Source organism: Platichthys flesus, chromosome 13 (genome assembly GCF_949316205.1).
Source record: "Platichthys flesus chromosome 13, fPlaFle2.1, whole genome shotgun sequence".
Classification (NCBI taxonomy): Eukaryota; Metazoa; Chordata; class Actinopteri; order Pleuronectiformes; family Pleuronectidae; genus Platichthys; species Platichthys flesus.
In genome coordinates, this window is record NC_084957.1 from 7,868,146 (window position 1) to 7,893,500 (window position 25,355).

The 25,355-nt window shown below is 41.4% G+C and overlaps 4 protein-coding genes across 8 annotated transcripts in view; all 4 read left to right on the plus strand.

Moving 5' to 3' along the window:
- myo10l3 (myosin X, like 3) overlaps window positions 1-4,199 on the plus strand; it is a 53,311-nt gene extending 49,112 nt beyond the window's left edge. Inside the window, exons 37-41 of the mRNA XM_062403397.1 lie at window positions 2-138; window positions 892-1,015; window positions 1,108-1,563; window positions 1,850-2,041; window positions 2,593-4,199. Of these exons, the coding sequence (XP_062259381.1) occupies window positions 2-138; window positions 892-1,015; window positions 1,108-1,563; window positions 1,850-2,041; window positions 2,593-2,697 (1,014 nt within the window). The 3' untranslated portion in view covers window positions 2,698-4,199. The remainder of the gene's footprint in view (window position 1; window positions 139-891; window positions 1,016-1,107; window positions 1,564-1,849; window positions 2,042-2,592) is intronic.
- Window positions 4,200-6,669: 2,470 nt separating this feature from the next.
- LOC133967074 (pituitary tumor-transforming gene 1 protein-interacting protein-like) lies at window positions 6,670-9,448 on the plus strand. The gene is made up of 6 exons (XM_062402289.1): window positions 6,670-6,766; window positions 7,196-7,251; window positions 7,350-7,458; window positions 8,019-8,127; window positions 8,478-8,530; window positions 9,366-9,448. The coding sequence occupies exons 1-6, from the start codon at window positions 6,670-6,672 to the stop codon at window positions 9,446-9,448; spliced, it is 507 nt and encodes a 168-aa protein (XP_062258273.1).
- Window positions 9,449-10,885: 1,437 nt separating this feature from the next.
- On the plus strand, window positions 10,886-14,675 carry LOC133967751 (small ubiquitin-related modifier 3). The gene is made up of 4 exons (XM_062403395.1): window positions 10,886-11,010; window positions 11,593-11,721; window positions 11,812-11,883; window positions 13,616-14,675. Exons 1-4 carry the CDS (start codon window positions 10,990-10,992, stop codon window positions 13,679-13,681), a joined length of 288 nt encoding a protein of 95 aa, XP_062259379.1. The 5' UTR covers window positions 10,886-10,989; the 3' UTR covers window positions 13,682-14,675.
- Window positions 14,676-18,844: 4,169 nt separating this feature from the next.
- fmnl2a (formin-like 2a) overlaps window positions 18,845-25,355 on the plus strand; it is a 51,765-nt gene continuing 45,254 nt past the window's right edge. For 4 of the 5 annotated variants that reach the window (XM_062403377.1, XM_062403378.1, XM_062403380.1 and 1 more), the window contains exon 1: window positions 18,845-19,584. In XM_062403377.1, the coding sequence (XP_062259361.1) occupies window positions 19,471-19,584 (114 nt within the window). In that variant the 5' untranslated portion in view covers window positions 18,845-19,470. The remainder of the gene's footprint in view (window positions 19,585-25,355) is intronic. The other variant, XM_062403379.1, reaches the window with a different exon arrangement.

Genomic DNA, 25,355 nt, shown 5'->3' on the forward strand with positions numbered 1-25,355 from the left:
GGTGGTTGAGAAGCTCATCAGAGGTTTGGCCATGGAGGACAGCAGGAACATGTTTGCCCTCTTTGAGCACAACAACACCGTAGACAAAGCTGTGGAGAGCAGGGTCCTTGTGGCCGATGTTTTGGCGAAATTTGAAAGGTATGTTATTCACGATTTGGATTTGGTCCTGTTTACTTAAGTATACAAGTACAGGCTCTAACATGTATTCAAGAGATAATCGTAAAAGGTTCCTCTCTGAGGGACATTTCCAGCAGCTGTATCTTTGGAAGCAAACTGAAACCTCTCTTATTTCAAATAAAATAAAATAAAATAAAAAAATAAAAACAGGTTTAAGAAAGAAAAGATTTGTGAGTATGAAAAATTATCAAGGAGGAAATGTGCACTAGGTATTAAATTACATATTCTTAATTTAAATAAAGCCAGGGATAGGGAATGTTTTGTGGTGGATGTTGTCAGCGATGTTGGCTGATTCATCACTTTTCTTCCACGTCCTTGTCACAGAAATGAGCGTCCCACCCCTCCACGAGTCTCCCTCTCTTGACACGCCCTTAATATGCGCTGTTAGATAAACCACGATGAATCGTCTTTTCTGTGTAATTGTCCATTTAGTTTGAAATCTGTCTCGATGTTAGTAGGGTCGCGCTCGAAGATGCAAAATAAAAGTAACGGATAATTCCCCCCACGTGCATAAATACGAAAGTAACAAGACAGTTTTGAAAATGTAAGGAGTAGGAAGTACAGATATACGTTTAAAAATGTAGGGGGGCTAAGTCGACAGAAAAATAGATACTTAAGTAAAGTACAGATACCTACAAAATCTACTTAAGTACTGTAGCAAGTATTTGTACTTTGTTACTTGTGTAAGTGACACAGTTGTGATTTTCCCACCAGACTGTCTGGCAGTGAGGAAGCTGAGAACGAGGGCCAGTGGAAACTCTATTTCAAGCTCTACTGCTTCCTGGATGTGGAGAGCATGCCGAGGGAAGGAGTGGAGTTTGCTTTCATGTTCGAGCAGGTGTGTTTTACTCGTCGTGTTACACTTTACAGGGGGTTTCTTCCTCAATCACGTGTCGCAGTTGGTGCTAATGTTGAATGTTTTTCCTTCAGGCCCATGAGAGTTTGACCAGAGGCCACTTCCCTGGCCGTGAGGAGACCCTGCAGCACCTGGCGGCTCTGCGCCTGCAGTTTCTGCACGGGGACAAAGTGCGGGCCACCTGGAGCCTGGAGAACGTCTACCCCGTGGGCCGCCTGCGCAGTCGCATCCTGCAGTTCACCAAGGTGGGCGGAGCCTCTGGGTCAGGCCAGACTCTGGAGCGGAGGAGGACCAGCTTCCTGGATGGGACACTGCGTCGGGGGTTGAAGACGGGCTCGATGAAGAAGCAGCGCATGGAGGAGGAGCAGATGCTGGAGATGTGGATAAAGGAGGAGATGTCCGCCACCAGAGCCAGCATCGTGGAGAAGTGGTCTCGCCTCAAAGCTCTGGATCAGCACCAGGCCATGCTCAAATACATGACCATCATCAAAGAGTGGCCTGGATATGGATCCACACTGTTTGATGTGGAGGTAAGTTCACTGAGACCTCAATCATAACTTTCATACCTACCTTGCTTGGTTTGGACCTTTGGAATCACAGCATCCTCTGAGGTCCGGATGGAATTTAGTATGTGTGCAGTGTGAAAACACTTCCTGGACTTACAGACTAATTGCAGGAAATTGAGACAGAATTAAACAATGTAAGAATTTAAATATAAATAATGGCACTGTTAAAACATCCCATCTCACTGAAACCCAATCTGCAAGGCCGATTACACGTTGAATAATGCTCTGAAAATTTTGTACGTGTCTGTAGTGCAAAGAAGGAGGCTTCCCTCATGACCTGTGGCTGAGTGTGAGCGCTGAGAACGTGTCTGTCTATAAGAAGGGGGAGCCCAAACCTCTGGAGAAGTTCCCCTATGAGCACATCATCTTCTTCGGCGCTCCGCAGCCGTGCACGTACAAGATCACAGTGGATGAGCGGGAAATGTTCTTTGAAACACCACAGGTAAGAACAGATTATGTATGTGGATATGGAGATATACAGTCTGTGTGTATTTATTATTCATAAGAGAATAGATTACAGCAGCAGACTTTAATGTTTAAGGACAGAAATGTTTCAGTCCATTGTAAATTAAATTTCTCAGAACGGTTTAGATCGACATGAAAGCTGCTTTCAGACATACACTGAACTCCGGATATGTTCCTGGCCTTATCCAGAGGGGGTGTATGTGAGAACGTGAATTTCAGAGTCAAAGGCTCAGAACAATCTCCAGAGTTTTTCCTGATTGCCCCCATTTTATCTGGGGAATTAACGCTTGAGCCCATGTGAGAATAAAGCAGGATATTGTGCGGAGGATTCACGTGACCGACACGAAGTGGAATTTTTAAGAAACAAAGAGAATACAAATTGAAACTCTGCTCAAAGTCCGGACTCGCTTGCCTGGACATTTTCCGGAGTTCAGAACTGTAAATGGGTTTTTCAATTAATCGGTTATTTTACACATGAAGTTTTGTTGCATGGTTTTTCTAACTTGTTTTAAATCGTTACATTTCCAGGTGGGAGAGATCACAAAGATCATGAAAGCCTACATAAACATGATTGTGAAGAAGCGCTGCAGTGTGAAGTCTGTGTCCAGCTATGGGACCAACTGGATCAGGTGATGGACTCCACAGGACTTGGATAGAGTTTGAACACTACATCTGAACGATTACAAGCAAGAATCGACAGAAGAGGAATGAGAAGAGGAATAAAAACCCGTTTGACAAACAAAACAAAGATTAATCTCTACAAACAACAACAAAATGCTGATGTCTTTAGTGCTCGTGTGGGAGCATCTGCACCATTTTAAGCTTTATCGTCATCCTGAGTGTCGCCTCCCTTCATGCAGTCTCCAGACGATGTTACTCTCCTTCCTCACACTGCTCATTTATATCATTCTACTTGAAATGTAATTCCGGAAATTTCTCATAGATTTTATTTTCAGTTCCACCCCCAAAAATATTGAAGATGCGCATTAGCAACTGAATTTAGACTTGATCTTATTTTCATCAAACCCACATCCCAAACTGTGTAAAAGAATGTGTTGCAGTGGCAATCACACCCTGCAGCCCAGTGTGATGAATGTTCTCCTGGATGGAGATTCCCTCAGGTTAATGTGTAATGTAAAGCGTCATCCTCCCCGGGAGATCCTCTCCCTCATCTTGCCTTATTTAAGTTTTTATTGTAGCTATTTAATCTGGCGTAATTAGTCAAAGTGCAAACGTGGCCTTTTCAGATAAATGTCGAGGTGTTGCGTATCGTGGGTCGTGGCAGTAAGGGCGTCCATGGGTGTGTGTGTGTGTGTGTGTGACAAAAAAACAAGAACAACAAGTCAAGTAAATGCAGCAAATAAACAAATTCAATGTAAATAACCACTGCATCAGTGGAGATGCAACATTTATAACCACTGCAGTAGAGTATTTTCTCAAAAGGAAGCAGTACTAGAATCAGGGCAGCGTTGATTTGAAGTGAATTGGTTTGGGTTTGTCTCTGAAACGTTTTGGATCTGAAACTGATGTTCCAGGACAGCATGGTGTCATCTGTATAGTGTGTCTGTGTCTAAAAGATTGTCTTTTTTTAGTGATGTCAAAGGCCACTTGAGGGTGGAGTATTTATTTATTGAAGTGTCAGTAGACGAGAGAATAAGCTCAGAGAAGTGAACTGTGTGCTGGAAAATGTTATGATGCCGTTTTGCTTTGTTATGTGTGTTTGTTCAGGGACACAAAAATTCTGAAACAGACAATTGATTTTCCGAATTTGTAATCCTGTTTCTGATCATTTGTCAATATGATATAACCTCAGTGTGTTGCCCTCATATATTTCCTCTCATCGGCCTCAAAACACTCGAGCTTAAGCCAATCAACCATCAGTGTATGTCATGATAATATGGTCCAAACCTAATGAGCTTAGCATTTACCGGACATTGCATCACTGTCTTCCATTGCTCTCCGATCGTACTTGCATAGGCGTTCTGGTCAGCTGCCGGCGGCCACACCAGACACTGACAATGCCACTGACGATGACTGTACTTCTGAGATTTCGGATTGTTTTGAAGTGGAAAAATCAGGAAAATGTTTTATATCAGAATTTAAAGATGCTTTAATAAATTATTGTATTTCAAAATAGCTCGTGTGTTTGTGTCTTATGTTCTGTCATGTCTAATGTCGGACCATATTGAATTTAGATGTGTTTCCTTAACCTCAGGTGCCAATTATGAACACTTAACTAAACCAATAATATAACACATATAATACCGTACCAGCAAATGGTAACTGTTAAAATCCCAATGCTGGAATATAAAAGGTATGGGGGGGGGGAATCGATTCAGTTACGAATCGTGATTCTTGTGAATGACGATTCATTTTATTTTTATTCTCTAAACATACCCAAGCACTAGCTTTGCATAGCCTACATGCAAACAACAGTGAAGCAAAGCCTACTTTTTGTTTATTTCAAAGTCTATATTTTAAGTAAACTTTAATTCATTCTATTTAATTTACCTTTTATTTATTGTTTAAAAGTAGCCTGTTGGTATACATTTCTTAATCTGTCAGTTTGTGTGCAGTTGACAGGGACTATACAATAATGGGGGACATTTTTATTTATATTCTCTATTGGCTGCCCGGCATTGAAATAAAACTTGTAAAGCTCTAAGTGAATTTGACTGTGTTGTATATGAAGGTATGATTCAACTGTCATGGTCCAGTATTTAAAAAAAAAAATAACCAAAAGAAATCGCAGGAAATCATAATATCGAAACACAATACTTACAGAATCGCAATACATATCGGCCACCTAAGTATCGTGATAGCATCGTATCGGGAGGTCCCTGCCGATTTCCGTCCCTAGAATATAAGTTAGTGTCTATGTGCACGTTTAAATGCAAAATACTCCATACTTCTGATACTTTGCACATACAGAGATATCAGTATATAGTTTGATCTTAAGTCAGTTAAACTGTTTTATTTCTTGAAACGTTAAGCGATGAGAAAATTCCATTAACAACCATATGAAACCATATCATAATAGGCAGTAATCACTGTACACCAACCTAAGAACTTATAAAGAAAAAAGTCTATTACTATAAACTGCGAAACCCCACGATCTTTAACAAAGTTGAAAAAGTTGAAAAAGTTTTGTCTCGATGATGAATATATTAAAGAATATATTTTCCCCTTTAGGTGGATTCCAAATCATCATCCTTTGATGACATAGAGTATGATCAAACGGTAACCTGTGATGACAAAGAAGATGAGTCTCCTATATCATCAAAGGAGCCTTCTTCATTTAGGAGAGCTGGATTCCAAGACTCACTTACTGCTCCAGCCTGATCCTGTAGAAGATCGTCAAGGTCCTCAGAATCAGAGATTTCACGCTCATCAAGATAGAGAGTTGTCTCCTCATTTTCCTCATCAACCGTAAGTCTGAAATGATTGTAAACGGCCATACTAACACTCTGGATAAAGAAAATCAAAAGCATAGTTTCAAAAGCATATCAATCAGTCTATTATGTATATACAGTTGTATTTCAAGCTTTATTTTGTCGATCTACCTATGGTCAGCAGGCCAGAAAAGAAGCTAGCTAGCTAACAGCGAGTTAGAATTGTACATATTTCTCTTTCTCACTAGTAATTGATTGTAAATAAGACTCACATGCACCAGATGTGCAAAAACAGCTGTGTGAAATCAATGGTAGGAGTTCCGTTGTGAAGAAATACTGCATGGGTCATTTTGTGTAAAAATGAACCTATGTGTAAAAGTTTTGTAGAAGTACAAAATTGAAGTTTTTTTATAAAATAAGAAAATAAACATGTTTTGTGGAAGTTAAACCAAGATATTTTATATAAAATTATAAAATACATTTATTTCAAACATATAGCATGCTATAAGTGGAAATGAATACGGGTCCTTTTTGACCCATGTTGTGCAGTAGAAGGGTGGTGATACAAAGAATCGTTTTCCAAAAGTAACAACAGAACAATTCAAATAAGGATCTGTAATGATCAAAAACAAGTTAATCGGGGAAGACGGATTAAAAGCTGAACCGTGTAACCTTCCTTGATCTCAGTTTGCTGTAATGTCACAGTGTCAATGGTCATAGAGTCCTTTGATGTCTTGACTTAGACTATTGCAAAGGTGAAAGATTTATGATCTGAAGAGAAACAAGAGTGTGATTTTGAAATAAACAGATCTATTAAACTGTACGTGATAGCACCACCTACTGCCAAAAGGAGGTAAGCCTCGTTTGACAACTTTAATTCGAATTACATAAAGTTAGTATTTGTAAATGATCTATAAACCATATATAAAGATAAATTATAGAGTCACACATAGTCTTTGAAGTGTTTTTATTTTTTTAACATGCCATCGACTTGTGTTTGTTTGAAGGGTTATATGTTGGTTTGTTAAATACAGCATAAAGAAACATCCCTCCTTCACACATTTCCTCTCATGTATAAAACCTTGTGTTCAGTGTCCAGCTGTTTGGACCCTGCAGGAGCTTGTGACGTCATCCTCTTCCTCTGTGTCTCCAGACTTGTGGTAGTTGGTGACCTTCACGTCCACGCTCTAGAATGGTTTCCAATCGTTCCATGATGGCCCTAGTGAGCCGAGCCTTAGTGGCCGCCGCTGTCCTCACTCTGTTCAGCTTGTTGCTCAGCGTAGCGGCGCAGACTCTTCCTCCAGCTCCGAGTAAGTGACTTCTCCTCTCTCTGCTCTTCTGAGGCTGATGGGCTCTGCTTGGTCCAGGTCAGGAGGCTGTCACGTGACTGTGGGCTAAATGGATTTTCATGAATTTAGAAGGAACGATGAACATCTGAGGTTATTGTAGAGGCTGTACTGTTTGTGGACATGTGTTGACCTCTACAGAAAGTCCACTTTACACTAGTGTTTCTTGATGGAAAGTGTCAATCTGACTGTATGTGGTTGCCTCTTCTGGTAATCATTTATCCATGTGGGGAGAGGATAGAATTTACAGGGAGATTTTTATCAGATTTCTTATTTTAATTCCCCTTATTTCCTTCCAACTTTATTCCCAGACCTGCTCAGACTTACACAATGATTGCAGGGCCTGTACCCATCCATAAAACTAGAAACCACTGTGACTTCTCTCTTTTTCAGTTCCTTGTGCCACAAAATCCAACACCAGCTGTATAGAGTGTCTGAAGGATGTCAATGTGAGTCTCCTGAAACTTATCCTAAAAGACTTATACAAATGAGTTCCTCGGTTGTCTCTTGGCGCTCATCATTCTATTGTTTGTTGCATCTGTTGCAGTGTTTGTGGTGTGGACAAAACAAACAATGCATCGACTACCCAGTGAGGTCCATCCTGCCCCCCAGCAGCATCTGTCCTTTGGATTGGGCACGATGGGGGGTCTGCTGGCGTAAGACTTTTCATCTGGGTTCACCCTGCACGCATTTGATATTTAGATTCTTTGTGGGACATCTTTATAGTAGAAAAGACAGATATAATCAAATTAAAGCTTCTGTTTATCAGGATTTGCTGCTTTTCTTTTTGCTACCTGTTGTTGAATTTTATAATTTTAAGCAATTTGAAGATTTCATACAGAGCTGCTGGAATTTGTGGGTTTTGGGGAATTTTATTTGACTATTTTTTATATTTTAGAAGTCTTACAATTCTTTGAATCAATCATTAATGAAAATAATCTCAAATTCCAGACATGGTTTTGCACCTTCCTCAGATCAAGTTTTCTTATGAGATAATAAATATTTGAATTAAGGATTTGCTTACTAATTACGGTGCTTCTTTAGAAGAACCATAACCTACAAATTTGAATAAAAATAAGTGGAAATCGTGTACTGTACCAACACCTAGAACACCCAGATATCAAATAGAGTCTAACTGAGAAAACCTTTGTTATTGGATCTGAGCGTCCCTGACATATGTATGTTAACATTTCCTTTGCGTCTGTCTTTGATACAGTCAACTTAAAGGGTTTGCTCATCGGCCTGTCGGCGGTGGCTGGCAGCATCCTCATCATCACCATTTTCCTCTGCTGCTGCTGCTGCTGCAGGTGTCCACCAACATTTGGGTAAGTATTAAGTCTCGTGAGGTGAAGGCCGAGAAATCTGGTTCAGCAAAGGAGGAGGAGGAGGAAACACAATGCGTTATTTTTCTGCCAGGCTCGCCTGATACCGCCATCTCCTAAAGCCTGCCAGAATTTGTGGCTGCAGTTTAACTCTGAAAATAACGTTGCTCACTCTATGAGGACGTGGCCTCAAAAAACGAGTTGACTTAATAATGAGTGTTTAGTGGAAACTGACATATTCTGTCAGATTATTGGACTGCTTGAATTGTAAGAACACTATTTTAACTATTTCATTTCAATTGCAATTAAAACAATGATGAATACTGATGTACCTGCATACTTTATAATTCCAGAAGCAAGAAAGAAGCTGCAAGGATGGAGGGCGACACCCAGATGGGGAATGCTGGTAAGAAAGCAAATACATCATTGTATACTCAGATGTTTAGCAAAAAACTTTATTAGTTTGTTACTGTCTTAACAAAAATAATCTGCAAACAGATATCTCCACCACCACACACATTATGGATTGCCCACACATTGAGACCATTTGTTAACCAGGTTTATTTACTTTCATTTTTATTCATCATTATCATGTTGGCCTATGCATCATTTCAGCCTAGATTATGAATAAGGTTTTCTTATTTTTTTAACTTCTTTTTAATACTGCTTGTTTTATGCTTTTATCCTAAGTCTTTGTTTTATTGCTAACGTGTCCTTATTGATCTTTTTTATTGGTCAGTGCTCCTGGTTATCTTAGAAAGATGCTTATGTTGCTTCCCGTTTCAGAGGCACAGTGATGCTGCTGAGACACGATGCAGTCAGGTCGAAATATGGTGAGACACATTCATTGTTTGTGACGTTTGAGTGGGTTAGTAAATGTAAATTTGAAACATCGAAGATGACTGTTTGGCAGATGCTTAGTTCACAAACAAAGGGTAGGGGAAAGATAAGATAAAATGAATAATAATAATAATAGTAATAATAAAGTCTGAGTAGATGAAACAAGAACCCCTTATAAAAGGTCTCTATCAACCAAGAGAAAGATGTAGCATTGAAATAATAATAGCAATAGCCCTCTACTGGAGAAAAAATACACTGCACATACTTGATGCACATTAATTCAATTTGAAAGCTAATGACTATATAGAGTTTTGTAAACCTAAAAGACAAATGTATTGCTTTTTATCCACTTTTGTAACCATCAAAATAAAACTAATCTGTTCTCCATTCCTCTTTTGTAGGTCGTAATCCAAACTGCGACCGCAAGAAGCAATGGTTCTCTTCTTCTCAGCCTGATTTCAACGATGTCCCCAAGTTGTTCTGAAACCTTTTCGACTGAAAGTGCAAAATATTCCACCTGTGTTCCGTTCACCTAATATTTTTTCCACACAGGAAACTGCATGTGTCCTTATGGTCCACCATCACAAGCAAACAGTATTTGCATAAAATGCAGCAGATGCTTAAGTTGCTTTTTAAAACAGCAGTTTCCTCTTAATTAAATTTTTCTGATCGTCATTCCGGTCGAAAGCTTATTTGTTATTTTTATATTGAAGTTTATTTGTAACATGCAATACCAGAATAAGAGCTTAAATGTTTGTCATTGATTTACATGTCAAGCATTTGATTCTTGTTCAGCTGTTGAAAACAAAATGTGACCATAAATTTCAAAATTAATAAACAAAACTGCGTGTTTTTGTGATTTGCGTGATTTTCTTATGGTTTTATTTGTCATGTGAACGTTAACACCGGGTCAACATTATGAATGACAGGTGTTGGACCAGAAGAAACAAGTCAGCTCAACAGCGCAATAATGAAATCAAAACACAAACGAAGTAGAAAAAAGTCAAATGCAATACAATTCTCAAACTATATACATTCAGAGGTGCAGTGTAACATTCAAGGATACAAATGTAGTGACAACTGCCTGTAGAGAATGTGTATCTATAGTTTATTGCACATATTCCAGACGTGAGTGAGGGGAAAAAACGTGGAGAACAGGCAGGAAAACAGATATGCACAGGATTATTGGACATGAATTGACAACGAGTTTAAAAACCTGATGGCTTTGAGAGAGAAACTGTTCTTACCCTATTCCTGTCCCGACTTTCAGATGGTAACACACCAGTTTGCGTGCTGTGGTCCTTGACCAGAAAAAATGTATTCACTATAGATACATGTTTATACGTGGAATATTGACCCTATTTTAGACTGTCTGCATTTGTAAAACTGAAGGATGCAAAGAAGTCTTATTTTTACTGTTTGGATCCTCAACTTGTTTTGTTTTTTATCATTAACACTTTGTTTTTTAACAAATAGCAGTACAGTGGGCAAATGTAGAAACACAGAGTACAATAAAAAAACAAAAACACATTTTTACAAATTCAATATACACATTGAAAAAATATATACAATGTCAGAACAGTGGTTCAGGGCCATTATAGCAATATGGAACATATTGGATGTATTTCCTGTATCGCAGGTAAAATGCATATAAAAGTGCTGTGAGTGAGTTTGCAGGTCTTTAATATGATTTAAGTTTAATTTTGAAACTATAACTAATAATATTAAACTAATCGTAAATTAAGTTTTGACTGGATTAAAAGGTTTATTTTGCAGCAGGAACTTTTTGTTTCACCCATGGACTTTCTCCAGCTAACTCGCGGGAGCGCGCAAATTGACCTTGCGCGCTCACGTATGCGCGGCCCCGATGCACAGAGGAGCACGTGACCCCGTTGGTCGAATCACAATTTAAATTTCGGCGCGCGCCCCTGGTCCAAAACGAAAGAGCCGGAGGAGCTGACGAGCCGACCACTGTAAACCGTCTCCCGCTACACCTCAGGATCCTCCCCGGGAACACGCAGCAGGATGTCCGAAGAAAAGCCAAAGGTCAGTGCGGGGTTCCTCCGGAGCTGCGTCGTGTTTCATGTCGCTCTTTTAGCGCGAATGGTGCCGGCAGCACGTTAACGCTAGCACAGCTAAGCTAAGTGTGCTCCCAGGCTACAGATGCCGCATTTGAGCGGGTAGATGGAGAAAACAAAGGTTCAGCGATTTGCGGATATTTTGGATTTAGGCGCAGAGTCGGTGGCGTCCCCTCCAGTCCCGACCCCCCCCCCCCCCAGCCCGCTGCTGCTACACGCTAGTGTTAGCCTCGAGTTGAGCAGTAGAGGCTCGTGAGGGGTTTCTAGTGAAATGAATGATATGCGCGTTTCTTTTTCATTTGCGCCATTGTGGCTCTCTGCGCCAGTTTGAGCGATGGCTAGCTTGCTATGCTAACCCCCGGGGGGGAAGTGTGTAGCGCTAAGTGTGTGTTGCCGGTGAAACCCTCCACCAGGACCGAGCTCATCCGGTACACGGGGCTGACTTAAGCTAGCTCGCTACTTGAGTTCGCCACCGGTGAGTTTAGAGACGTTACCGGTGGGTCGCTGATGATGATGATGATGATAATGATGGCGGGTTTTTTTGTTGCAGGAAGGAGTGAAGACGGAGAACGACCACATCAACCTGAAGGTAGCGGGTCAGGACGGGTCGGTGGTACAGTTCAAAATCAAGAGGCACACTCCGCTCAGCAAACTAATGAAGGCATACTGCGAAAGACAGGTAACTTCCGTCTGCACCGAACCACCCACCCCCCGGGGTCGTGTGTGTTATCTAAGCTGCTAACGGAGACTGTGTGTGTGTCTCTTCCAGGGTTTGTCAATTCGACAGATACGTTTTAGGTTCGATGGACAGCCGATTAATGAAACGGACACACCTTCACAGGTTGGTGGAACACACTCTTCATGATGTTTGTGTTTTGAAGCTGCACTGCACTCAGTATAGTTGTTGTTTCTTGATATTTATCATGGTTTAAATTCATTTCACACCATAATAGATGACATACCGTCGCACGTTAGCATGCACTGTGCCACAGATCTTTATTACCCGTTTGCGTACACACAGTCAGGCTGTTGGTTGAACTAAATTATTCAGTGATTAGTATTAAACTGGCTCCACAACCTAAAATAGACTAACCCCGAACCCACCTAGTTACCCATCCACTCACATCAACAGATAAATTGTTGGTGTATATGTCCTCCTGGTTGCAAAACTGGTTTTCCCCTTTTTTAAGCAATTCAAATGCATTTATTAACATTGCATGGTCTTATTGAGCCTCAATTGACTCCATGAAGAAGGGTTTTATCCATAATTTGGGTTTAATATGACATTATCATGATCATAAAGACATTTTCAATTGTTTGAAAGGAGTGTGACGTTGACTTTGTAGATTTCTAAATCTAAATGCTTCCCATTCACATGTGAAAATCACAGTGTATAGGGACTGCTCCCCAAAAAACGTTTTGTAATAATTTAGAATAAATAAGATCCCTTCCACAACAGTTGGTTGTATGGGTGACCAGAAGGGAAGGGCATTGATCAGGGAGGTGACCAATATCCCAATGGTTCAAGTTAAAAATGTAGAGTCCCTGGAACATGAAATTCTTTTGTTGCTTGAGCCGGTCACGTTGTTGACTCGAAAGCATTTAAATGATACATTCACTCATAGATACACTAGCTACTTCTCATCACCTGGCTAATACCACCCCCTTGTTGAAGTATGGTAATAGTGCCATCAGGCTGATTACGTGCTTGAAACCTTGAGATTGGTCAGAACTGGGGGGGGGGATTTAGCCAAATAATCTGAATTAGAAAACTTTATTGATCCCTGCAGGGAAATTGCTTTGAGAGTTGCACAACACGCATGCTAAAAAAGGGGATGTAATGTGTGAGATAGAATTGCCAGACTTCTTACTTTAGCCCACAACGAGTCCAGTTCTCGTATTTCCGCATGACACTGAGCAGAACTATACAGCCAAGACAACTTGCTTGAGAGGCTTCTTGACACGACTGACTGTCCATGAGAGCATCTCAGCCAAACCCTAGACTTTTTGTTGCCATGCAACATCAATGGGGAGAACTGAAAATGGCAGTTCATACACTTCACTCTCGGTCCGATGGAGCAGGAAATCTGGATGTGCAGAAGTTGCAGGTTTAACCTTGATAACTCAGAGCTCTAATTGCCACAGAAGGTCGAGAATTATGGGATCAGTGTGTAGTTAAAGCATGATTTATTCATGTAGTAACTTAAACTTACGTAACTTGTATGTGTATTTCAAACAAATTCTGGATTTTTCTTTTCTAAAAATGCTTCTCGGTATTCACAATTTTTGATTGATTAAGTTTTGGGTGGTAAGATGTTGAGAAAGTGGAAACAAATTTTTTGTTAATTTAACACAACTCAAAATACTTCTTCCAAAACACAACCAACTGCTGCACAATTTAAGTGAATTTGTAAAAAAATAAGAAGATAAATGATTTACCTTTTTCGCTGCTAGTTCTATTAACAAATTTCTGAAAGTCCTTGTTGCTAAGGTTAAATGTTATGATCTATATATACTGTGCTGCCTTTCTGTGTTGCTGAATGACCGATGTGTAACTTGTTTTGTCCTCACAGCTGGAGATGGAGGATGAAGACACTATTGATGTATTTCAACAACAGACAGGAGGCGTCGGTTCTTAAGTGTAATGTGGACTCTGCTCTTGGAAGAACATCCACACCATATTTTCATGTTGTATTTGTTTATTTGTGTTATTTCTTTTTTTTCACTGTGCTTTGCTAACACAGTGTTGTTCACAAAATAACTTCTTTTTTTGAAAGCCAAATCATGACTTTTAGCTGTTTTATTCGCAAATTAATAATTAAAAATGCTCAATTTTAAATCAGATATGGCTTTCAATAAAAAAACAACCTGACATCCTGCATGTCACAGGAATCAACCAAAATGTTTTTCTTTTCCTTTTTTTTCTTGCACACATTCAAATTCAGGCTTATTTTAATTAATGTTCTGATGAAAACGTTTGCATCAGAGGCAATGATTGTCTCCACAGATGGGAAAGTTCTTTTGACATGTTTCTAATGTAATAATCCTTCAGTAGTGTTATTTTTTTAAGAAACAATTAAAATAATTTCATAAATTCGTGCCCATTTTACTTTCTACAGTTGCTACAGTTGCATAAAAAATGCTTGTGCAGAGAAATAATCCATATAGATGTTTTACCTCAATGCTGTCACACTAGACACAGATTTAAGTAACTGGTAATTCAATTATGGTTTATTTCTGGACCAAAAACGTTAGATGAAAGAGCTTTGGGAAATGGAAGCTGACTCGGTAACACTGGTCTTTTCCCTCCTTTTCAGGACCTTTTTAAAATATACAAAATGTAGTCGTGTCACCTTTAGCAGTCCACTTAATCTTATATATTTCATTGTATAAATATCAAGTCATTGCTGTGTTGCCGATTTTAATGCATCTCTCTCAAATCTCTTTATATTATCAACAGATTAGTTTGTTGGACTTGTCGGTCGGTAGAAATCATGTTTTGTAAGGACGTCCACTTTCAGTTTTGAAAGAATGTTAGATTTGCAGGGTGATATTGGCAGATATTTCACCTTTTTTTTTGTACATTATTCGTTGTCCCTATACTGTATACAATAAATATAGTTTGATACTCCGCTTCTTGAGTGGCTTCCCATTTGTGTGGATTTGCTATTGAATTAATATTTTAGCCATACAGCACTACACAATGCAGGGCAAATTAAAATATTTACATCATGAGTGGGAAGCGTGCAGCTGTTGAAAGGACTTGGATAGAGGGAGCACCGCTGACTGAGCGTTGATCATGTGTCGTGTCAGAATAAATATTCTGTGATCAAGCTTTGTTATCGTTAAAACAAGATTGTTTTCATGTGTGAATTGCTCAAACATTACATTACTCATGTCTCTTGTCTCAGCGCTCGTCCCAAGAGGGCAACACACTCTACAGACACCAGAGGGCATTGTTGCCCTCTATATGTATGACCCTGTTGAATTCCCCCGCCCATCAATTCACAACACAAAGACACATTTGTTGCTCCTGCACTCCAGCATTGTGAAGGCCATAACTTCACGAGCCTCCTCTTATTCAAACCAACTTCATTTCACAGATGTCTCTAAACTGAGCAGCCAAGTGAACTCTTCGACGTGCTGCACACAGAGGTCCGTTTGTGCTGCCTTTATTTTTGGCATCGCCTCTGCATTTTATTTTTCCTTATGGAGCCACTTGTGTTTCCCCCAGACCTCTCAGAGATGCAGCTGCAAGGTGCCCCCCCTCCCCTCCGCCCATACATTTCAGACACTCTGGATTCAAGTGCACATCCTCTTGGAAGAATAAGATGTGTTTGCTCAAATGCAGAATATTAATCGCAAAGCTTCTGATATTTTAGACAAAATGTATGCCTTGTGCTTTTATTTTTTCGAGTTATGTAACAATTGACTCAAAATGAGAACTGACTGGGAAAGAGGAAAGATTCAAAGAAAGTGCTGGAAGAAAAATCACATCATATAGGCTACACACATCAACAGGCCAGATTCCCATCATCAGCTCATTCCTGTTTCTACCGTTGCTGTGTCACCATCAGCTGCGTCACTGATGCCCGTGAGGCTGCACACTAGCCCCCAGTCGTTTTTTTTCCCCACTGCTCTTAATAGAGACACTTTGTGTTATTGTTGGTTTAAAGCTCATTCATGTGTCATGTGCTGCTCTGCTTTCAGTGTACAGTCAGGACAATGTGTTTGTTACTGTGACAAGAGAATGGATGGATTTAATCCAACTACACAGTCACATGCATCTGTTTATTGTAATGGGCCCGTGTCAGTATATGATAGACATCGTTGCATAATCCTTTACGATCTCTCTGGGGTTTAACTCCCTTGGTCTTTACAACTTGGTTTTTACAGTTGTTTTTTACAACTACCTCAGTAGTAATGTTACTCTTTGATACTAATGTTCAGGGGATCCTGCTTTTATTACCTAATCTTTTACCGCCATCTTGAAAATGGTCCTCGTGTCAAAATCTGTTTTGAGACTGTGATGCTGCACCCGGATGGTACATGGACTGTACTTCATAGAGCTTATGTTCAAAACACTTTACACCAGGACTAACGTTGACCCATTCTCATGCATATATTCATACAGAATTACTTATACTTCATACACCACCACTTATACTTCTATATACACAAAACCCATGCACACACTGCTGGGACGGGCGATTTCTCTTTTCAGGCCCTGGACCACAAAAAGAAAGTAAAAATACATTTACAGGATATGATTATACATAGATGTGTTGAATCAATGTTTTGATAGCCTATGTTTTATTCAAAATGATCAGTGAATCAGTGAAACTAGATTATACTTAAAAATATTTATACATATTTATATATTTGATCGCTAATATATAAGTTATGCATGTCACATACCATTTTTAATTGATGATAGTTGCATTATTTTAAAAGCTTTCATAACTGAGGAATTGCTGTGGTAGTAATGGGAGACATTCAGAAAAATCTCCAATGGATAAAATGAGGAATTGATTATATCTTACATTTTAAAGATCACAGCTCCACTTCACTGTAACATGATAATGTACTGAAAAAGTGCTTTTATAATGATTGAAGTGTAGGCCACTGTAATTGTACTATACAAGATATAGACTAATTTCATTTGCAGTGGTTAAACATGTGACGTGCACAACACAGTGGGGAGGGGTGGTCAGACGGAGCAGATCAACTTCAGGACACGTAATGATCGTATGAGGTCAGTCAGCTGTGTTTCGCATCCTCAGTGTGGCCAGGCAGCCATTACCTCAGATAGGACACCCTCCCCCCCTGAATCGGCCCGGCGTGGTGAATGAAAGCACTGTGCATCTGGAGAGCCTCTGGATCGTCTCCAGAGCTCTGCACGCTGACGTCACCCTCTGGTGTGTAATGTGGCCTCCACCCTGTCAGCAGATCGGATTTCGTACTAACGCATGTTGAAGATCTCAAGGAAGCATAAACATGTCTGACTTGGATAGGTTTTTTTCTACAAAACAGCAGTTTCATAGCGATTTTTACATCTTCATTGACACTAACAAAGGTAGAGAAGAAGAAGAAGAAGAAGAAGAAGAAGAAGAAGAAGAAGAAGAAGAAGAAGAAGAAGAAGAAGAATTTCAGGGATTTTGGATCATTTTAGGTTCTTCAAAATGTTAAACATATATATTAGAAATACCACAAGGAGACCCGCCAAAGCTTTTTCTCCAATGATATTCTTCTGAGGACAGATGTTAGAGAGTAGAGAGAATAGTCAAAGTGAAACTAATAACGTATTCTCTCCAAGTTTAGAGTCAATAAATAAAATCTATTACTCATTTACCAGGGATCAACAGGGTTAAGGTGGTTCCCCTGGGATCCACCTGGGATTGCAATTCAATTAAATACAACTTGTTGTTGTTGGAGCAATGCTCCAGCATGCGGCGGCTTGTCACACAGATTTACAGATACACACAAGAGATGAGAGACGTCATGAAGGGAGAAATCTTAATCATTCTTTCTGTTAATAAAGTTTAAATGTCCTTTATATCATCTTATTTTCATGTTCACGTTTCCATACATGCTTGGTCTCAGGATGTATCTGCTGTTTACTGTAATGTCTAAAACCATGTGTGGTTTATTTACATTAGTAATTGGTTAATGCACTTTTTAAACACAGGTTGCCAAGATGCATCCGTTCCTTGTTCCTTTGTGGATATTGTCTCACTGTCATGGTTCACTGGCCACTAACATGGAGAAGACACAGAAGTAATATTATTAGTAACACATGAGATTGTCCTGCCACAGCAAGTCAACATGTCACGTGGGAGGTAAAGCAGAACTGGAAAGACTTCCTGGGCGGAGTAATTTTAGAATAAAAATTATTCCCTCAGTTAATCGTGACCATGTCCAGCTGTTCTGCTTTGACGGGGGTTGGTTTGAAACTCCCGTTTATCATGGTTGGTTTGATACAACAACTCACGTGTTGGGTGTTTTTTGCAGCTGATTGAATTAGTGGGAACTTCCTCGCATCCGTTGACATGTTCATCACAGGTCTGAGGCTTCAGTAGCTTCAAGGTCCCGGGGATGTCCGTGCTGTGTCACTGAAGGTGTTCGCAGTAACACCTTCTGTGTTCCCCATATGACCTGTGATCGTGTATAAAGATGGACAACGTGTACACGTCGACTGACATTTTCTCAAAGGTTGTTTCTAGCTCCAACTTTGAAAGTTGGCAGCATTCGTATCCGAGATATTTAATCTGTACACACACTACAATGGAAAATATTATTTTACATTATGATCATTTGGGAAACCTCAAACATGAGATAAGACTATTTAAGACTATATATTTTAACACTTTTACATATCTATCTTTGACGAGAGAGAGAAGATTCACCTTCTCTGTTGGAAAAAAACAGTTTGATATGATAGTTAATGGTTTTAGTAAATGTCCTTAGCAGTGTATTGTGTTGCTAAACATCTAGTGGCACTGGTCCAATAATCAATAGATCATTACATCACATGCAACAAGTTGAGCAAACATGTTGATCATCACACTCACACACATATACAAAGAGGAAGTAATGAACTCACTTCATACGCCCCTGGAAAGCCCCTGGAATCACCCCCTCCCCAGGCTGAGGGGACTCCTGCTCAGGGGCCCCTGAGGGAATGGGGGGGGGGGGGGGGGGATATGTCTGTCACATTGGACTCAAAGTACCACAATGCATCACCGAAAAATATCGTTCCCCTTAACTACGGCTTTGGGAGCTACGCCACAAGAAGAAGAAGAAGAAGAAGAGGAGGAGGAAGAAGAAGAAGTAGGAGGCTTGTGTGTGAAAGGGCTCATTGTAGGAGGGAGGGATGAGTGTGTGTCTGTGTGTGTGTGTGAGTGAGGACCCCCTCCTCTTTAACTAGCTGCTCAGCGGTGGAGGGATTAGGAGAGTCACTGCCCAGCCGACCGGAGGGAGGGGGTGTACTGCAACAAGCGTGAATCATGATCGCCGTCACTACTACAGACTGGGAGTGGAGCCGGAATTGTGCAAGATACGGATAACTGCGAAGAAGAAAACCGGTGTGTGGGGGGGAAAGGCTCCGTGTGGATCCCACTACAAGTTTCCCAGCTCTGCCCCGTGATCATGCCTCACCGGGGGCAGCGCCACCTCCACTGCCGCCGCCGCCGCCGCTGCCCGGAGCCGACGCACTGTTCCGCCGCCTCCCTCACATGTGCTTCACGCTGAAGAAGCCACCGAGGAACCAGAGCAGCGAGGAACACAGCTCTTACTTTTAAAAACACACACACGCGTGGATACTTCCCCTCCTTTTTTAAAAAACTCCCATCGTGTCGGGGTCTTCAGGAGAGGACGTGGTGGCCGCTGGGGGGTGGACTGAGAACTAAGTTGTACTTGTTGGTCCAACATGGGGAACGCGGGGAGCATGGACCAGCACGCCGACCTCCGGGGACACAACATGCCTCTGAAGCTGCCCGTGCCCGAGCCCGCGGAGCTGGAGGAGAGGTTCGCCATCGTCCTGGTAAGAAACGCGAAAAAAATGTTTGGGGAAGTGTGCGTGTCTCCTCTTTGTTCCCTCCACGCTCCAGCGTCCCGGGACGAAACAGCTGTGTGAGGAGGTGGGACCCCTGCTCGTCCATTTGGTCCTTTTTCTTTGTTGTCCAGGAAGAAAAGCTGGGGGAAGAAAAGTTGATGAATAGTGTAAAGAGGCTCGAGATGTCCCCCCCCCCCCCCCCCCCACCAGCATATTTCACTGTATACTCCTGAATATCTGTCTTTACTTTTTTTAGGGGGGGTTGGTAAGTTTCATTCAGGTCTGAAACTATCTTCTTGTTTATCCTCCACGCTTCTGCAAATTCCCAAGTACAGTGGCCGGAGACACCTGCAGTCATTACCTGGCACATTATTTAGCTTTTATGGCAGCCTGTGTGTCCCCCCCCCCCCCCCCCCCCCTCCAGGTTTTATGAACCCAATCTCTGGATCAGGACAGAGCCTCTTAAGTGCCCAGCATGCCAGCCTCCTCCCTCCCTCTGAAACATCTGTCACATCATAAAGCATCACCTGCATCTGTCAACAATCATGTTGTGTTACCTGGGTGGGAGGGGACGCCGAGCGTGGCCGGTGTCTTGAGACATCCTTCAGACTTTGAGGAGCTTATAGTTAAGATGTAGACACAGTTTGGAATCTTTTCACTTCCAACACTCTGTTGCCTGATTTGTGGGTAATCACGAGGTTTGAAAGGACCATAGAGCTTGGGTCATAAAAGAGTTATTCATCCTCTCCCATTGTGCCTTAAATAATCACTTTAGGTCATAGTTACGAGTGATAAATAACTCTTTGGGATCACAAGGTTTTTTTTTTTTACAGGACAGAGCTCTCCAGTCTGTGGATAAATGGCTGCACAGAACGAACTGGGTGAAATTTGAGAGCTGACAAAATGTGGGTCAAATGTGATTGTCGCTCTCGTAAACATTAGCAGCTCAGGAGAAGGAATTTCCACCTGAGCGAGCTGCCGCTTACAGCCACGTGATTGTAAACTTGTCCCGACGATAAGAAAGACGGTTTCGTTTTCTCTTGTGTCGGCTGATAACGATTTGGGAGGAAGTGGAATCGTTGTGTGTCACAGGGTTGTGTTGGGGTGTGCTTGCTGCTTGTCCCTCGCTGATGAGTCCCATCATGTGTCCAGGAGGCCGCAGACTTTGTTTCGGAGGTTTTGACGTCACGCTGCCCAGGGATTTGGGGCCTTCTCCTAATCACGTCTGACTTGAGAATTCCCCCGCTCCCACAGTTTGCAAGATTATATTCTCTGCTCTGGGAATGTCACGGATCAGCAAACGATTAGGATCCATAACTCAACCTCAGTGTTTTCTAGAGTAGTAATATAAACATCTACCTGTCTGACTCGAGCGCTGGCTGTCAGAAAATCCTGGTAGCATGTCAGGATCCCCCCCCAGCTCCCTCCCTTCCTCCTCCCTGCTGCCAGAGTGATGCCTCAGCTCTTGGCGGGATGGAAGCCCTCCAGCATTAGAAGATTTTAGTGCTGTAATCACAGCGTTAAGTGTTATTTACCACCATTTAAACCCTAATGTGTCCCGGTCTGAGTGACGCTGACGACCTCACTTTAGTTTTTAATGAGAGCTGATAAAGATGATACCTCTCCCTCGTCTTTCTATCCCCGACATCTCAGGACTGATGAATCTGGGTTTAATTGGACTTGGCCGCCCCCGTCTGTGGCTCATTAATCATTTGTGATATTGTCAGCTAATGACAGAGCTTTGCTCCGTCACATTTGCTCCCACAATGCTTTGATTAACGTCTGATCAACAGGGAAGCCCTTGATCACAGCAGGAGACCATTTTGGATTAAAGGCTTGTGCTGTGTGCGACCACACTGAAGCGCTCGCTCACCTCCTCAGAACCCTTGAATTTCCTCTATAGGACATTCTGTGACATGCACACAGTGACTCCTTTCAAACACTGACTCATGAGCCTCATCATCTGAGTCGGCCACACGTATGACTAATTCCTACAGTGTAAAGTAAACTTGGATCCTCAGGTTTATAGGTTATTTGAGTCCCTATCCCTACAAATACAATAACTACGTTGTGCCCATTAGAAGTTTGGTACTTTCAGGCTTTTCTCAAATCGTCTGGGATGCTAGTCCTTATTTAGTTACTGTGAGTTTCAGCAGTAAAAGGTGAAGAATTTGTGTTTGGTAGCCAAAATATGCCAAATCCATCAGGGGTTAATGTTGTTAACAACAGCAGCCATGGAGGAGTTTTGTTTGGCTAAAATAATATAATGTAAAGATCTGAAAAATATCCCGTCTGATCTGATAATAAATATATGAGTTAAGACCCGGACCAACTATTTAAATACCAACTTCATGTACTTGTTTGAACACGTATACCAATTGTACTGACGTTTAACACCTGATTCTAAATGTTGAGTTAGGTTAAAGATTTATGGGACCAGAGTCCAAATGTTTGCCTGTTATCATTAAATTGGAAAAACAGAGTAAAAGTAATTGAATAAAATGTATTCAGATCTCGCTGCACATGCAGGGTTGGGTTAGGGTAAACATGGTTCTAGGGTCAGGGTTTTAATCTGGTTAAAGAGGCCATATTTGATGAGTATAAACGTTATAAAGAACAAATTCTATCGACATGTCAGTGGACTTATAATTAGATTTTGGTAAGAGAATGAAGTTGAACTCGTGTCCAAGTTGAGTTTATATACTCCCAACAAAAAAATGACACCATTGTGTTTTGACAGCCCACATATAGAACACATTTAGGCATGTGACCTGAATAATTCAGATTCAACCCCTTCAATCAACATGGTAGAAAGTTAGATGTTACAAAACTGCTTGTGTGGCATCGTACCAGCTATTGCCAGCTTGCATATTGGTATTTTCATCTGGTGTGATTTAGTTTGTCACTCAGTGATCTGGCTCTGCATGACTGTAGTCGCACTTTAGAGAAAAAACCAAATCAAGGTTCACTGCAAGCTTAGTTGGCGTTTTCTTAAAAAAAGAAAAAGCTCCCAGAGTGAAGTCTCCTGTCTCGTGAATCCCTGGGGCTGATCTTGGAAATAGATGGAGGCTAATTGTAATGCAAGGCCTGTGCCATGATAAGAGTGGCTAATTCACATGTGACCTTGGCTGTGAAGTGAGGTTGAGTTGAAACCCAAACACTCATTGTTTAAAGTACCAAAAAGGGTTTAGATTTCCATACAGACATAAACAGGAATTCATTCACTTCTTCTTCTTTTTTTAATAAGGAATTAACTGTTTGCGTTAAAGGCTTTTCTTTGCTTTGGATGTTTTGTTATGAACGTTACTGGTCGTCGCTTTTGTTCTCTGGCACTGCAGCCTGGGTAGAAAGGCTCATCCGTTACTCTTGGAAGTGTTTTCGTGAGCCTGCACCTCTCGTGTGGTTGCCATAGCTTTGGTGTCATCCTGAAAGACAAAGATGGGTTGCACAGGACAACCCTCTGTATGCTCGCTCTGCACAGCACAACGCTGATATCCCAGAGAGTCTACTTAAGAGCTTTTCATATCAACATCCTGGTAGATCATTTTACGCTGCACTCATTGCCCAATCAATCCAATGTTGTCATTTATCCGACCATTAGAGGGTATTAGCAAAGATTCAATGGGGCATTTTTTTTTGGTCTCGGCCTAAAAGAGCACGCTGGTAGAGAGCGGGTGAAATAACTGCGATCAATCTCTGGGAGTCACATGTACAGCATGAGCCGGTCTGCATGCTGCAAGCCGAACCACAGGAAAATGACTCTGTGTAGCAGGAATGCAGCTCAGGCCTCTTGGCAGCTCCTCGGCTTCAGCTAACCCGCGGAGCCGACATCAAATTAAGCGGCGCCCACGTCCAAGACGCCACCCACTTCAATCTCAGGAGCGTAGCGGTCGCTGAATATCACCGGCGCGGTCATGAAAGCGGAGATGTTTACAGCCATCGCTCGATGAAATGCCATATGGGGGCTATAGGCTTAGTTGTTGTTGGAGCTGCTCGTCTCAATAGTCTGCCAGATTACATCTAAGCTGCTTTGTTTAAAGGCTGCCGAAGTGCCACAAGCTGCTGTTATTTGTGTTGTGAGGCACTGCATCTGAAATCTACTCCAGATTAATCACATGAGTAGCCTTCACGTTCAGCGGAGGTCTCATTTGTCAAATTGGCACGACCAAGGTAGCATTGCTAAAAAAAATCTTTTTACCAACATGACATCAACCTGAAATCTATCCCAATAGTATTCAGCTGTCTTGAGTCTTGCTGTTATGTAAAATAATAACCTGCCCTTTATCGCAATGTTAAAGATAGTAAAGAAAAAATCATGGATACAAACCAAATTCATTTAATGAGTTCTTTCTTGGCAGACATCCCATCCTTACACCAAATTGACTGGAAATCCATCCGTAGTTTTTGCATAATCCAGCAAACAAACCAACAAACCGACCAATAAACAAACAGATGGACAGGAATGAAAACAGAAGCTCCTTAGGGGTGGTAATAATTACCTGATTCTCTTGATCAAGCTTTTTAGCATCTTTTCACTAATTGCTTTGATTTTATGGGTGGAAACCATCCTCTATCTTGTTTCCAGCAGCAGGCAGCTGTTTTTTTTTATTTGTACCCATCCATACATGTAGGTGTTCTCCACATACAGATACGTGACTAATGAAAGGACAAATCTGAGTAATTGAGATCAGAAATGTGAGATACAGATGTTTGCACACTGAATTGTTTGGACTTTCTGTTACAGCTCTTTACAGTCACCAAATTTCAACAAAGTTGTTCTCATTGAAGAATTTTTTATAACAATGATTTCATCTCTCCAGTTTCTTTTGTAACACGTAGAGTCTCTCCTAATGTTGATTTGTATGGAGCAATGAACAAATAATAGAACTGACAAAAAAAAATGATTGAAAATAACTGTAGTTACATATAAAGAACATTTGTTTATTACACTTTAGTTTATTCCAAAAGAAAGGTTTAACTTTATGGTTTGTTAGCATGTCCACTACTTTTGTGAATACAGTGACACCTTCTTCTCCTGCTCTACAACATGGGACCCAGGAAGTGACTTATCTTGCCCTCATCGTACTTTTCACGTCAACTCTTCTTCATTAAAAAAGAAGAACAATGCATATTGTCCGAGCAGCAGAGGGTGAGCAGTGGCTGAATCCCGTGCAGCCGGCCCAGGGAACAGAACTGCTCTTTATTCTGTGGAGAGCCCGAGACGGAGCCTGGCACCGGACCCAGACCCGGCAGGCTGCAAGAGACCACCACACATACTCAGTGTGTGTGTATGTGTGTGTGTGTACATGTTCATGCTTGTGTATGTGGGTTTGTGCTGCACTGGAGCCCCAGGACGCTTACCAACCAATTAGTCGTAACAGAGCTTAGCATGAAATGCTCAGGGAGTGATGAGATCCGGCAGCATGTGTTGCCAGTCTCTGCAGACCCACAGAGGGGATGTGAGGTGCTGCAGTGCTCAGTCTTAATATGCTGCACAAAACCCCGAAGCAGAGCATGGAGGCGTCCTGCCCGGCTGGCAGAGGGTCATCTGATTATGTAGGAGCAGGTCTCTTGACTGTGTGCAGGCACCGCTGAGTCGAAACCACTGGGGTTTCAATCATTATTGTAGTTCTCAGTTCTGTTTTGACATCCACACATTTGGGGGTGGTTGGATTTTCTGCACTGCAGCGTGGGTGGCAGAGTGCAATCAGATTACGACAAACAAAAGTGTATTGACACAAAAATATGGCTTTTCAGAG

What these genes read in the sequence shown, in the direction of transcription:
- LOC133967074 (XM_062402289.1), top strand. Translation starts at nt 6,670, where the DNA reads ATGGCCCTAGTGAGCCGAGCCTTAGTGGCCGCCGCTGTCCTCACTCTG. An exon ending in GACTCTTCCTCCAGCTCCGA is followed by an intron (nt 6,767 to 7,195) that starts GTAAGTGACTTC and finishes TCTCTTTTTCAG; the next exon opens with TTCCTTGTGCCACAAAATCC. An exon ending in AGGTGTCCACCAACATTTGG is followed by an intron (nt 8,128 to 8,477) that starts GTAAGTATTAAG and finishes TTATAATTCCAG; the next exon opens with AAGCAAGAAAGAAGCTGCAA.
- LOC133967751 (XM_062403395.1), top strand. Translation starts at nt 10,990, where the DNA reads ATGTCCGAAGAAAAGCCAAAG. An exon ending in AGGCATACTGCGAAAGACAG is followed by an intron (nt 11,722 to 11,811) that starts GTAACTTCCGTC and finishes TGTCTCTTCCAG; the next exon opens with GGTTTGTCAATTCGACAGAT. An exon ending in AAACGGACACACCTTCACAG is followed by an intron (nt 11,884 to 13,615) that starts GTTGGTGGAACA and finishes TTGTCCTCACAG; the next exon opens with CTGGAGATGGAGGATGAAGA.